Genomic DNA, 15,367 nt, shown 5'->3' on the forward strand with positions numbered 1-15,367 from the left:
GGTGGGAAGGGGAACATGGAGGCAGATATTCCCATATCCCCGCCAGTCAAAGATAGTTGGTATATCTAGGTTGGGTATTGGGTTACACATCTGTTTGTATGGGCATCTTGTTATTGAGCATTACCAAACTTATAAAGCCTTTGATTAACATTTAAAAAATAAGAAAAAAAGAGAAAAAATAGCCAACATGAATTAATAAAGGCCTGACTGACAAATCTCCACAAAATGAAGCCTGATTGAATTTTGACAAAGTAACTTCAGAAAGATAAAAATACACCCGCTGATTTTTATAAAACACACTTTCTCTCTCATTGTATCTCTGGATCCATCAACAAATCTTGTTCATTCTACTTTCAAATATCCTAGAAGTTCAGTGTATTCCCCCAGAGCCCTCCTCTGGCTAGTCCTTCTGTCTCAAGTGCTAGCTGCCCAACTTGCTCAAATGATGCCTTTCCAATGGCAGCCTCCCCACCACACTGTTTAGGGGAGCAAGCCTCAGCCCAATGCTCCAGAGCCCATCTTGCTTTCTTTTCCTCGGTATCATCACCGTCACGTGGCAGCGTGTTTACCTACCTAAAGTCTATCTCTCCACAATGCAGTATGGACCTGATGTGGACAGCGTGTTTGTGTGTAGTTGATTTTACTCCTACTGTATTCCAGAAATCAGGGCACTCCTGGCACAGAGTAAGTGCTGAGCAAACACCGCATGGATTAAGTTCATCTGACTTTGTGGAATGGCAGTCATCACTATTACAGAACTCTTACAATAAGGGGTTTTGAAAAACACAACATCAAATGTTTTAGTTCTTACATTTTCCTATGGCATTTCTCATGGTTTTCTGAAGAGGAACCTATCAAAGGGGAAAAAAATCAATCCATTAGACATAGAGATAATCCAAAGGTGCCCCTGAAGGCAAAATTATCCTAAATAAAAATAAATATTTCTATCCAACATACATAATGAACTTCTGAGCTTATGTTTGACTGTTTTATAGTGTTTTTTGTATGTATCTCTTAAATCAGACAAAGGTATTTTGAAAATATAAAAGTAAAACGTAACAAAAAGTATTATGAAATGTTACAAGATATATAAATATTTAGACAGTTCTTTATAATCTGGTTGTCATTCACAAATATTATCTTGGGAATTTTACAATAATCATGTCAACCAAACACACCGATTTATTTTTTCCCCATCTGACATATGAGAAAACAATGGCTGGTTGGTTACAAAACCCACCAACTGCCTTCTTATGTATTTAGCAGAATCAATGGGGTTTAGGCACAGTAAGAAGATTATCTCAAAGACTAGGGTGGGTCAGTGAGAGGAATAAGTTCAACAGCTTGCCAAGCATGCACCAGGCCCTAGGTTCAATCTCTAGCCCTGCAAACAAAACAACAATAACGAAAAAGACTGAGCTAGGCTGAGAGAAGCCTCAGTCAGTAAAGGACTTGCCAGTTATGTATGAAGACCTGAGTTCGACCCCCAGGACTCATGTTATGGGAGTAAAAAACCAACACCCAAAAGCTGTCCTCTGATCTTTACAAGTACATCTTGGCACATATATATGTACGTGCACTCACATCTATACATTAAATAACTGTAATATTAAAAGTTGGGGGACGGCAAGATGGTTCACTGGATAAAGGTGATTGCTGCCAAGGATGACAATGTGAATTTGATCCCCAGGACTTCTTCAGGTTGTTCTCTGAACTCTGTATTTGTACTATGACACATGCTCATACATAATGCTCACACACATACAGACACATTATAAATAAAATGTAAACAATAAAATAAAGCCCACATTTAATAAAACTCTTGTTAGGTATTATCTGAAGCCAAAAGCAATCTCAGCTTATAGGCTTAGCTTGGAAATCATTTAGGAGAGACGAGAACCCTACTTTCATTTTCCAACACACATGAGAGATTTTCCAAATGAGAGAAAAAAAAAGTAATGTAAAAACTCACTCAAAACTGCAGAGAGGTTTGCAAACTGTGGCGCTTTCTCTATAGCTACTGCTTTACTGGTATCTAGAAGAGTAGAATTCCTGTAGAGCATGTAATCTTCCAACTTGGGATGCTCCCAATCTAAAAAGCAAAATATATCATGGTACACACACACACACACACACACACACGCACACACGCACACACACAAACATGTGTGTGTATGCAAGTGCATAACTATCCATTCCAGATTATGGTGATTGAAGGTCTAGAATGGCAGAACACAAGGACAAGTCATGGTGGCATCAGGCTAATAGTCTATAGCCTAGCCCAATCCTCTGTCCTTCCTCGTCTTCCATCTGGATCTTTGCTCTACAGAGATCACTGAGTTGCAGGACAGGAGCACACACATAACTGGCTCTCTCTCCATTTGCTATACTCCTCTCTGTCCATTAAACCTCATGTCAGTAAGCAACAGTCATACTGCTACTACGTGGTATCAGCTTTAAGTTTTCTATCAACCTCAGCTATGGAAGAATGGTGCTATCCTTGTTGCATCCCTGTCTGTACCTATCTCACTGTCCACAACATATCATCAGATATTCTTTTTATGTGTGGAGACCATGGATTGAACCTAGGGCCTCATGCATGCTAGGCAAACATTCTGCCACTGAGATCTATCTCCAGACATAGTCAATATAGACATCGTGGTGATAAAATACTACAAAAATTTTATTCTTCTGGTATACTGTGGCAATCTTTTGACTTTCCTGAATTATGTTTCCATCTCTCCCCAGATGATTTAGCTTTTTATGTGTTTCTACTATTTAATCTTAAACATGGATCAGAGTCCCTGGATGAGAACCCAGGAGAGGCTACTGGTAAAGCTGTGGCCCAGTTGTAGCAGAGACCCCTACATTTTGGAGATGCCAGCACTGTGGGATGACAGCTAAGGAGAACAGCAGCCTGAGACTCGGAGACAAACTGTGTGTGTTTTGTAGGTCCTTTGGAGCCCAGAGGATTATGAGTCGGTCTTGGTTATCAAGTACTTAATGTTTTTCACTGCCAAATTTTGACTTTGCTTTAATTTTATTTTGACTGTTCCCTGATTCTTCCCTCTTGGAGTAAGAAAGTATTTAACTTTTTTTTTTTTTTAACAGAAGCCCACAGTTAAGACTTACAAGTTTTAGAGAGACTTTGAAATTTTAGAGTAACTTTGGATATCTCAGAGAGTCAGTTGATATTTTAGAGAAACTGAACTTTTGGAAGAGACACCAGTCAGAATGGCTAAGATTAAAAACTCAGGTGATAGTAGATGCTGGCGAGGGTGTGGAGAAAGAGGAACACTCCTCCATTGTTGGTGGGACTGCAAGATGGTGCAACCACTTTGGAAATCAGTCTGGTGGTTCCTCAGAAAATTGGACATAGCATTACCTGAGGATCCAGCTATACCACTCCTAGGCATATACCCAGAAGATGCTCGAACATATAATAAGGACATATGCTCAACAATGTTCATAGCAGCCTTATTTATAATAGCCAGGAGCTGGAAAGAACCCAGATGTCCTTCAACTGAGGAATGGATTCAAAAAATGTGGTATATTTACACAATGGAGTATTACTCAGCTATTAAAAACAATACACTGCTTTTTATATTTTTGTTTTTGACATGAAGTCTCTCAGTGTAGCCCTGGCTGTCATAAAATTCAGTATGTAGACTAGGCTGGCCCCAGATTCACAAAGATCTGCTTGCTTCTGACTCCTGAGTGCTATGATTAAAGGCAGCTCCAGGTTCCGTGAGATACCCTGTCTCAAAGGGTAAGGTGGAGAGTGGCTGAGGAGGACAATCTACACGCACATGTGCCTACACACAAACACATAATTATCTTTTTTTATTTCTGGGAAAAACGCAATTACAATTTTGATTGGTGTTGCATTGAATCGTCATACTGCTTTTGATAGGATGAACATTTTTACACTATTAATTCTTCTAGGCCATGGGCATGAGAGGTCTTTCCTTCTGGTGTTTCCTTAGTTTCTTTTTTCAGCATATGAACATTTTCATCATAAAGGTCTTTCACCTTCTTGGTTAGATTTGTTAAGGCATTTTATTTTGAGGAGGGATACTATACATGGGATTATTCTCAGATTTATTTCTGAGTATGCTTGTCTTTGGTATAGAGAGAGGTTATTAGGGTGTTTTTAATGTTAATTTTGTATCCTGCTACTTTACCAAAAATATTTATCAGCTCTAAGAATTTTCTAGCAGAATCTTTGGGGTTTTTTTTTACCTATGGAATCATATCATCTGGATAACTGGATTTCTTCCTTCTGTAGTCATAGCCCACTTGTTTTCCTAGCTCGTCTTACTTCTCTAGCTAGAAATTCAAGCAATATATTGAATAGGAGTGAAGATAGTGGACACTTGGTCATGTTTCTGATCTCAATGGAAATCCAAGGTTTTTTTCTTCCATTGACCATAGCTACAAGTTGGTCATATGTACTCTCTATTATGTGTAATGGTTAGATTGGGGAGCTCTGCTCCAGATCTGAAGACAAACTGCAACAGCTCTGTGTAGTTTTCAAGTTACCTATGGTTGGTTTTATTTTGGCCTATCATTCTCGGGTCCCAAAGCAGTAACAAAAGTTAATAAGGATCTATATTTTCATGAATATAAAAGCACAAGAGGGTAAGTCCAAGCCAGTTAAGAACATTTCCAGGCCTTTCTTATCTTTGTTCACCGATACCCTGTTGCCCAAAGAAAGCTACATAGCTAATCTGAAACCAAAGAACAGAAAACTAACACAGCAAAATGAGTCACTTAGATCAAAAATCGAAACATCACAGTATCCCTGGTATTAAAAGATCCTAAAGTTATCCATAATCCCTGAATGAAAACATTCTGAAAGGTAAGTCTTCAGAAAATCCCAGCACTCAGAATGTTGAGACAGGGGAACTCAGGTTTGATTTAAGGATAGCCTGAGCTATATAGCAAGGTCCTGTCGGGAAAGAGGCTCCCTCTGAGTAAAAAGGAACAGTCAGCATATCTGCCAGTTAAAAATTACATCAATGTGTGTGTGCCTGTGTGTGTGCCTGTGTGCACACATGTGAGTCTGTGCATGCATGTGTGCACAAATATGTGCATGGGTATGCATGGGTGTGCACATGTGTATAACTGCACAAATGAATAGTCTCACTGTGACATGTTCACACTTACAAGTGCTGTGCTGCCATCGTGCTTCCCGTCTTTCTACCTTTTTTGTTCTTCCTTCAAACCATCCTCCACTAGGCCTCCCCTACCCTAGATTCTCCCCTTCTACTGTCAAGTCATTTGTCTGTTTCGTTTCAATATATGAAAGAAGACATACAATACTTGTGGTCTTGTGTCTGGCTTAGAGTTCATGTTTTTTCGTTTCAATGTGTGTGCATGTGTGTCTTTATGAGCTTGTTTTTTTTTTAAGAAACAACTTTCTGTTGTTGCAGGAAGTTGTAGAGAAAAGCCTACGTTGTCTTTCATTGTCAACCAAAGTGTTTATTTATAATAAATAATAAATGTAAATAACTGTGAAAAAATTCAAGCATGGACATGGCCTACTTAATACCTGTTATATACTGAAAAGTCGGAAAACTACATGAAGTAAAAGAAAACAAATAGAAGTGGACCAAGACAGCATGTATGTTTAGAGAACAAATACACCTTCACTATGTCCAAATGAATTCACTGAAGGATTTATAGACAAAGCAACAGTTTTACAATAGAGCCACCGAAGGAGGAAATGATATTCTCACCCAGACAGTCTGACCCTCTGAACAGTTCTGGTGATGGGAAGCTACTTCCACTCTCTTCAGTGCTCTCTGTACATGACTCTGTGTTTGAACAACTCAGGAGATAGCTGGAAACATCATGCTGCACAGTTGGTCCTGTAAAGCAAAGCAAAACAGAGAAAGGTTGAACTGAATAGAGAACAGAATTGAAATCCCAATAATGCACATCTGTGGAAATGTACATGCAGTTATGTACCAAGAACGTAACATTGTCTTCACACGTGATTAGAAAATCATAATATTATCAATAATTTTGATTTAGATCTTAGACAAACAAATGTTGATAAACACAGTATAATCCTTCCTGATAGCTTCCCTATATTTTACTTTTATGGCCTACTCCTTATTCATTTTAGCTGTAATCCAGCTCAAAAATTCAATTATATATATATATATATATATATATATATATATATATGCAATTCATTAGCTAAGAAGAAAAAAGAATGAATTCAACTATTCCATCTAAAAAAACAGTGACAGACTAAAATAACAGAGAGCAAAAAACACAAACAGAAGACTGAACAGACATCCCAGAAATAGACTCACAAGTATGTGTACAACTGATTTTTTATGAAGACATGTAAGTGATTTAATGAAGAAAAGTTTGTCTTTTAAACAAATTACATTAGAATCACTCCATGTGCATATGTAAAACCAAAACAAAGTTTAGGTGTGTGACTGTGGCAAAATACTTGTCTCATTTGAATAAAGCCCTGGATTCAATCCTTATCACAGCAAATACCCTTCATTCCCCAAAACAAAACCCCAAAGAAAATGAAACAAAAATTGAGTTGAAGAGATGGCTAAGCAGTTAAGGACACTTGTTTTTCTTGCAGAGAACCTGGATTTGATTCTTAGCACCTGTATAGCAACTTACAAATGTCTGTAACTCCATTTCCAGGGGATCTAAGACTCTCCCCTAGCCTCTTTTGGCACTAGGCTCACATGCAGTACATATACATACATGTAAACACACACAGACACATAAAAATGACTTATAAAAACATAACATTTATACCACACTCTATGATACTAACTCTAAGGCAGGCATGCTGGTGTAAGCTTCATGGACTAATGCTAGCTACTCAAAAGGCTGAGGCAGGGAAACCTATCTGGTCTATAGAATGAATTTAAAGCCAGCCTGGGCAACTTAGTGAGACACTTCCTTAAAATAAAAAGTATAGAAGAGATCTGGGAAAGAGGATGCAAAAATAACATTATAAATAGAGTCACACACTGTTTAGGAATCAAAGCTGTTAAAGGGTTTAGATACAAATCTTTACCTAGACTGAAGCTACAGAGAAAACAAATCCTTAGAGAAACTCAAACTGCATTGCCAGGAACAACAGATGAATTTAGCACTATTACACACACACACACACACACACACACACTTGGTGTGAGATAAGTACTAAGTGTCAAGTACACTTGGTGTGAGACCTTGGGATCTGAAAATGTAAATATAGAATGCAAAATGGTTATTTTTATGCCATTAAAGGCAAGGGTAGCACCTATGGAAGAGTGGATCAGGGAGACGACCAATATTGGTTTTAGCGTGTATATTGCCAGGATAATTGGGTAATCCATAGCTAAAGGTTTTAGATTTCAAAATGCATGGTATATTAACTATGAAAGATATCATCATTTACAAAGAAACTGTAACCAAACCACTAGAGGTCTCAAATCTCAAAATGCCCAGTGCTTTAATTGTAGGAAGTAAAGTCATTTGCAACAAAATTGTGAACAAGGCATCTCTCAGGGCAAGATATATAAATATAAACCAGAAAGAAGGCCTAGGCTTTCAGGAATGTGCAGGCAATGTGTCAGGAGTTGCCATTGGACCAATGAGTGTAGGTCCAAGACAGATATCCAGGGCAATTCCTTGCCATTGGGAAATAAAGTAGTGGGGGGGATGATTAGTTCAAGGCCCTGCAGAAAAAGTATGAGCCATTTGTCTCTTGTCAGCAAGGAAATAACAAGCAGGCAGAAAAACCTCAACTAAGTATTGCAGACCTAATGCATGCTACTGCAGGCAGTACTGCTCTTGACTTGGCCATAGATAAACATCTTACACTGTCTCCTAAAATTCAATGGGATAAAATAATTATTGGAGTTTATGGTTCTTCACCCTCTGGGACAGTAGAAATGGTTTTGGGAAGGAGCAGTTTGACTTCCCAAGGATTCACTGTACATCCAGGAATTATAGATGAAGATTTCGAAGAAGAAATTAAAAATGGCTTATGTAAAAAGAGAAAGGCAATTTAACACAGGTGATATGATTGTTCAGCTGTTGCTGTTTTCCTTTATCAACGGAAAGCTGCTCCAGTAGAAAGATCTGTGAAGTATTGGAAAGCACGTGTTCTGGCAAACAATTGTTAATGACTAAAGGCCTTATTTAAAGTTGCCTTTAAAGTAAATGACACCGGAATAGAAAGTTTGGTAGATACAGGAGCTGATGTAACCATCATTTCACAAAAATCTTGGAATTCAGAACAGACACTTCAAATGGTTTATATACAGTTTCTTGGAATTGGAAAGTTATCTCAGATAAAACAAAGTGCAATGGGTTAAATGTGTGGGGCAAGAAGGTCAAATAGGAAAGTTAAGGCTTTATGTGGCTGAAATAGCCATAAATTTGTGGGGATGAGACTTAATAAAGCAGTGAGAAACTCAGATCAATATTCCCCCAATACCAGAGACAATCCCTAAAATTAATGATGAAATAGAAGATGCTTCTGGAGGAGGTATTGAAAAATGTCATCCAGAACAACCACAGTCTGTGCCAGTTGTCCAAAAAAAAGGACAAAACAGGAATTGAGTTTCCAAATTTATGGAGGAGGGAGAGAACTGCTGAAATTATACCAATGTTCCTACCCTTATATTGTTGACTAGCAAGACTTTGTGGGTAGATCATTGGTCCTTAACTAAGGAAAAATTACAGGCATTTGAGCAGTAGGTACAAGAGGAGCTGGAAGCTCAACATATAGAAGAGTCTACCACCCCCATTAAATTCCCCTGTATTTACCATAAGAAAGAAATCTGGGGAATGAAAAATGTTAACATATTTGAGAGCTGTGAATAGAGTAATTCAACCAATGTGTCTGTTATAGCCTGGAATTCCTTTACCTTCTTTATTACATAAGGCATGGCCTACGACAATAATTGATTTAAAAGACTGCTTATTTACTATCTCCTTGCAAGAGGAGGACAAGGAAAAATTTGCTTTCATAGTGCCTACTTATAATAATAATCAACCTGTAAAAAGTTGTCAGTGTAAAGTTCTTCCACAAGGAAAGTTAAACAAACAAACAAAAAACTTTCATGTCAATATTTTGTGCAACGACCACTAGAAATAATTCATATTTATATTTAATAATTCAATTTCCTCAGTCTATTATTTACCATTACATGCATGATATTTTGTTGGCTGATTCTAATGCAGATACTTTAGAGAAAATATTTGGTAAATCAAAAAGAATTTTGCTTTGTTAGGGTTTGAAAATTGATTCCGAAAAAATACAAAAAGGAGATTCTATCCACTCTCTAGGTTAGAAAATAAGTCAACAACAACACAACAACTAAATTCATCTACCAAAGGTTCAGATCAGATCAGTTGTGAACTCTTAATGATTTTCAAAAATTAATGGAAGATATTAATTGGCTATGGCCCATCACTGGATTAACCACTTAAGAGTTATATAATTTGGTTCAATTGTTACAAGGAGATGCAGACTTAGACAGTCCAAGACAGCTAACAAAGGAGGCAGAGAAAGAGTTAACTTTAGTAGAAAGGAGACTGCAGGATGCATATGTGAATCTCATAGATGCCAAGCTGGATTGTATTTTGGTTATTTGCCTTCAACTCATTCACCTTCTGGGATAATTACAATGTCCCCAAATATGTCCCCAGTAAGATGAAGCAATTATTTGCATATCATAATATAAAGCACATTACAGGTATATCACACAATCCTACAGAACAAGCAGCTGTAGAAAAAAAAATCTAATCTCACCTTAAAGGAAATGCTTATAAAACAAAAAGGAAGAATAAAGAACCCCCCAGGGATAGACTAGTGCTCTGTTATCTTTAAATTTTCTGAACATTAAAGAGAAAGGAAGCACAGCAGCTGAGAGACCCTGTGTTAAAGAAAACTGTGGAGTTAAATCAACCTATATACTATAAGGATGTGGTAACATCAGAATGGAAGTCAGTGAATGTTTTGCATTGGAGACACAGATTTGTTTGTATTTCCACAGGAAATGAAAAGCTGAGGATACTATTGAAACTAATAAAATTCAGAATTGAGCAAGGGAAGTCTTCTGAAAACCTTGGCCACTGACCCAAAAAAGTAAAGAGGAGAGCCTGACTTGCCACTGACTTCTCCTGCAAGCTAAAAAAGAAGCCTGGACAAGAAACGTCTAGCATGCCGGGCAGTAGTGGCGTACACCTTTAATCCCAGCACTTGGGAGGCAGAGGCAGAGGCAGAGGCGGGTGGATGTCCCAGGTCCAGCCGGTCTACAGAGACAGAGTGAGTTCCAGGCCAGCCAGGGCTCCACAGAGACACTCTCTCTCGAGAGAGAGAGAGAGAGAGAGAGAGAGAGAGAGAGAGAGAGAGAGAGAGAGAGAGAGAGAGAGAGAGAGAGCCTATGCAGCCCCCGAGCAATCTGCAGCAAGAGCCATCTAAGTGGCAGCTGGCCCCTCCTTCCCGCCCCAGCCTATGGCTGCCATAAGAAGCCACCACAGGAGCTCTCAAAATGGTGGCACCTGTCAAAACAGCAAGCTTCAGCCTACTGCTATCATGAGAAATTGTCCACAGTGGCCACACCTCCTTTCCTGCCTATGTCTGCTGCCCTTGTGAAATACCACCATAGTTGTCCATGATGGCAGGGCCACCTTTCCAGCCTCCCAGAGCAGCTCCACAGAGATGGCACCTCAGTCAAAGCTGCATGCCAGGAAGGACTTCCCATCCTAATCATCCAATGCAGGGAAGGGATGTGTGTGTGTGAAAAAAAAAGTCATTAACCTCTGAGCATGAAAATCTACCAATCCCTGAGCTTCTCAAGCTCAGGACTTGAAATCTCACCAATCCTCACTCTGGAAATCTCTACCATGCCGTGCTCTGTCCCTATCCCCTAAGAAAACCTACATAAGCCCTGGCCTTTTTTGCTCACCCCCCCCCCATTGTCTGCTCCTGGGAGCAGAGGCAGCCACTCTTGGATTTGTCCCTCTTCCTCCTGAATTCTTCCTCCAATAAACCTCCTTATGAGATTAACTTCCTGTTGTGATTCTCTCATTGGAAGAAGCAAAGAAGTGAAAAAGAAAAGAAGCAAAGAAGAAGTAGGGCTGAGATTCCTGAGCTCCTCAGCTCAGCTGGGAACACCCTCCCCTGGGAGCTGCAACACCTCTACTGAGGCGGCCTCCTCTCAGAGCTATGTGGTTCCTGGGCTCCCATGCCACAGAACACCTTTCCATCTGAGCAGGAACACTTACAACCTAACCACTAATAGGCCTAAGCAAGACTTTGGTTTCCTGCAATACAAGGCCATCTACAATGAAGAGCAACAACAGGCCTATGAGAAGGGCTTTAAGACAGATTACGTTGAATACTGCATCCTCATACCCAAGTTAGTATGCAGAACTGGGGGTGGAGATTAAGAGACTTGAGTGAGGAACTCTAGAACACAAGGTGCTAGAAGGTAAGACAGTCCAGGAATATAAAAGGTTCAGGAAGCAGAACCCAAGTTACAGGAAAGAGAAACATCATTGTAAGGTTCTTATCTCGGTTGAGGACATGCTCCTGAGAAATCAACAGAAAGATCACATCAGATACCCGAGAACCCTGGAAAAGACACTGGAAAGGGTGAAGAAGCAAAATCACAATAGCAGCATGGCTACAGGGAGTGTCCAGAGCAGCTTCAAAACTGCATTAGTAGCTAAAACAAATAGGGAGAAAGGTAGTGTGATTTATCTTGTGAGCCTGGCCCTTTAAAGGGTCTCTAGCTGCTAGTCAACTGGCCCTTTAAGAATTCTTAGCTGTTAAAAATGTGTGATGGGGGCTAGAGAGATGGCTCAGGGGTTAAGAGCACTGGCTGTTCTTTCAAAGGTCCTGAGTTGAATTTCCAGCAACCACATGGTGGCTCACAGCCATCTATAATGAGATCTGATGCCCTCTTCTGGCTTGCAGGCATACATACAGGCAGAATACTGTATACATAATAAATACTGTATACATAATAGAAAAAAATACAACTGCGTGACTCTATGACCTTCAGTGTTGGATATAAAAACACCAGCTGAGACTGAGGTGGGGGCGGGGCTAGCAGAGTGAGAAGAGAAGGCAGTTGGTGCAGAAGACTTTGTTAGGAGACAGTTGAGCCAAGAGAAGCTGAGCAAAGCAGATAGGCTAGAGCAGTTGTTATAATTTGGAGCTGCTAGTATTGGAAAAACTGGGAGGATTGTTTAAGCAGACTGTTGAGGAACTGAAGGAGGGACAGTTGGGGAGGGGGGCTGGCAGGAAGTTAAGAGAACTGGTTACTGCTTTAAAAAAATGTGCACCCTCCATCCCCCACCCATACATACACGCCACTACAGTGAGAACCATATGGACACAGGGAGCTGACCTGGATGCAAACCTGAGGACACAAGTACACTTAGGCAAAGAAAGACTGTAGGATACTGGTGGAAAAGCAGCCTGTGTTCTGTGCTCTGATAATATCCAATAGCAAAGCTTATCTTGTCCTCATTCCTACGTCTCCCCCTTTGCCCACTTCCTCTTTACTTTATTTTAACTTTGAGACAGGATCTTACTATGCAGCCCTGGCTGTCCTGGAACTCACTATGTAGACTAGACTGGCCTGATCCTCCTGCCTCCGCCTACTGAGTGCTGGGATTAAAGGTGATGGTATTGAATCTACCATACCTGGTTTCTTCGTACTTTTCATTGTTAATATTTTTAACATTAATAATCTTCAAATCACTTGCTTATTTTATCAGTCTCCTAGCTCCTTAGTGAGAATGTAAACAAAGTACTCAATTGCTTTTGATTGCATTTTAATATTTGGTTTGTTGTTAAACCATTCTCTGATATAGTTGTCTGCTCCTCCCCTCGATGGTAGCGGGGAATCGGAAGCCCAAGAAAAGACCCACGAAGAAGATCCACGGGGTTGAACAATGAGTATGGGGGAAAGACTCATCCATTGCATCTGAGACACAAGCAACACTGAAACCCATACAAAATTAACAAGCCAATACAGCACCTTCCAAAGCTCACAACTCTTCAATAGCTGAAAGCAAAGTTAGTGAGCTAGGCAGAATGCTAAACAACTCAACAGCCTAATTTTTAAAATGTTTAACAACTTCAGAGTTTTCAAACAAGCAGATAAATGAAGCAAGGAGATCAAGTCAGAGTCTAGATAAGAAAGCCAGCAATGTGGGTGGGGAATCAGGAACACGAAAAGGAATCTCAACAAAGATACTGAAATTCTGAAAAAACAAATAAAACCCAGAAGTGTTGGCTATTGAAGAGTTAATTCATTAAATTAAAAGCACAGTGCATCACCAGCAGATGATCAAGCATAAGAAAGAATATCAGGGACAGAAAATAACATTGAGGAAATACTAGACTCAGAGAAAGAAAAACATGAGCCTGTCGGTAAACATCCAGGAACTCTAGGACATGATCAAGCAAGGGATCAAATCTCAGAATCCATGAAGCAGAAGGATAGGAGCTGAGATAAAAGCCACCGGCACAGAAAACTACTGAAATTATAGCAAATTTTCCCCCAATGTAGTTGATTTGGAACTTCAGTGCTGATCAGCCAGCTGACAAGCATGCCCCATCCACGATTCTGGAACTGCTGGCCCATCCCATTCAGGGTCTCTGAACTGCTACAGGATAAAGAAGCATGAAACAGAACTGTCCTTCAGCAGACTTTAACAGGTGCAAGACGGTAGCTGCTGCTTCTTTTCTGACAGTAGACACAGGGCAGAAGCCGACAGCTCTCTCTGAAACTCCTCTTTGCCACAACATTCCTTTAGGAATCCCTGCAGCTCTGCTTCAGGAAACTCACTCTGTTGGTATTGGTTAATGGTATCATTAGAATTTTGCAGCAGGGTAATAAGAAGGCTGAGAATCATGGAAAGGGCTAAGGAGTTGGGGGCTGTGAGTACAGACAGCTGAGCAGTCACTGAGATGCTCTTGTGGTGGACCTGAGCAAAGGCTGAAGGCATTTTATAACTGTTACCCAGAGAAAGCAAGCACTCAGCTAGTGTGTCCGGGTTTTCAAATTTCTCATGATATGGTCATATGACCATCCAGGATATGTAACTTAGATAAATCATGCCAGCAGAAGGGCAGAACAAGAGAACTTAGGGGAGTGAGGCTTGCATTATTAAAATGTGGCTATTGAGTGCTTGAAAACAACCCAGGCACCAGACAACTCCAACCCAAATGAAGAGCAGAGGTGTCTCAAGCAAAATTTTTCACAGACCATAATTTGTGAGATTTTTTTGCTTTCATTTCCTTTTAAAAATTGTGTGCGTGATGTATGAATCTGTGCAAGTGTTTGAATCCAGAGGTTAATTCCAGGTAAACTCTTTGTTTAAATCAGACTCTCACTGAAACCAGAGCTCATTGCTTGACTAGAATGGCTGGGCAGTGTGGGCCAGGGATCCACCTCTCTTCCCTTGCTTGCAACACTAGTGTTACAGGTGTGTGCGTGTGTGTGTCAGAACACGAGTTTTTGCAGATGATGGGGATCTGAAATTGGGTCCTCATGCTGACTGAGCCATCTCCCCAGCCCCTAATTTCCATGTTTATATGGTTCCAGTTAGTGCTGTATCTTTGATAACTATCAGGACATACCATCTATTAATGAACTTCCACTGGCCAATATCACACACATGCTACATTTTCTTCTTTACCAAGAAAATTAGACAGATCTTTTATAATCTTATATCAAAAACACTGCCTCTTGTGCACAGCATAAGAGATGCCAAGAAAATCACAATGAAAATGCACCAAACAGCAGGACTTACTAAGGTGTGTTCTCAGTGGATCCAGATACTTTCAAGTCTTTATAGTCCTAGATGTTGGTACTTAATGTCAAAATAGATTTTGATCTTACCTCTGTGAGCTTTCTTGTAAAAGTGATCATATTGTGAAAGACCTAAAGTCTGGTAACTCAAGGGAAGAAGTCATCTGTAAGTCAGGGTTTTTGAGGAGCCAATAAAATTCCAGTCTGAAGAATGCATGAGTCCAGTGCTGCAGGTGCATTTAGAGTTTATCTCATAATCACTGTCAACATTCAGGGTCTTATCAGAAGAAAATATGGGCCCTTTCTTTTAATGCTGCTAATTAATTTTGTCAATAATCAAGTATCATCAGGAAATTTTTCATTAGATGGTGATACTGATTGAAAACGCAAAGAAGATGCTTTCTTCAGTAGTTACTTGAGTACATATGATGCACTGTGTAGACACTGTCACTGAGCTGGCTAGTTTTATGTCAACTTGACACAAGATAAACTCATCAGAGGAAAGGGAGCCTCAATTGAAAAAATGCCCCCATGAGAATGGGCTGTAGACA

The 15,367-nt window shown here is 39.8% G+C and overlaps 1 protein-coding gene across 1 annotated transcript in view; it reads right to left on the reverse strand.

Annotated features, from left to right (window-relative positions):
• Meikin (meiotic kinetochore factor) overlaps positions 1-15,367 on the reverse strand; it is a 45,182-nt gene that overhangs the window by 25,673 nt on the left and 4,142 nt on the right. Inside the window, exons 5-7 of the mRNA XM_028775840.1 lie at positions 5,742-5,873; positions 1,973-2,092; positions 812-851 (exon numbers count right to left, since the gene is read on the reverse strand). Of these exons, the coding sequence (XP_028631673.1) occupies positions 812-851; positions 1,973-2,092; positions 5,742-5,873 (292 nt within the window). The remainder of the gene's footprint in view (positions 1-811; positions 852-1,972; positions 2,093-5,741; positions 5,874-15,367) is intronic.

The sequence above is a fragment of the Grammomys surdaster genome, unplaced genomic scaffold (genome assembly GCF_004785775.1).
Source record: "Grammomys surdaster isolate TR1022 unplaced genomic scaffold, NIH_TR_1.0 262, whole genome shotgun sequence".
NCBI classification, from domain to species: domain Eukaryota; kingdom Metazoa; phylum Chordata; class Mammalia; order Rodentia; family Muridae; genus Grammomys; species Grammomys surdaster.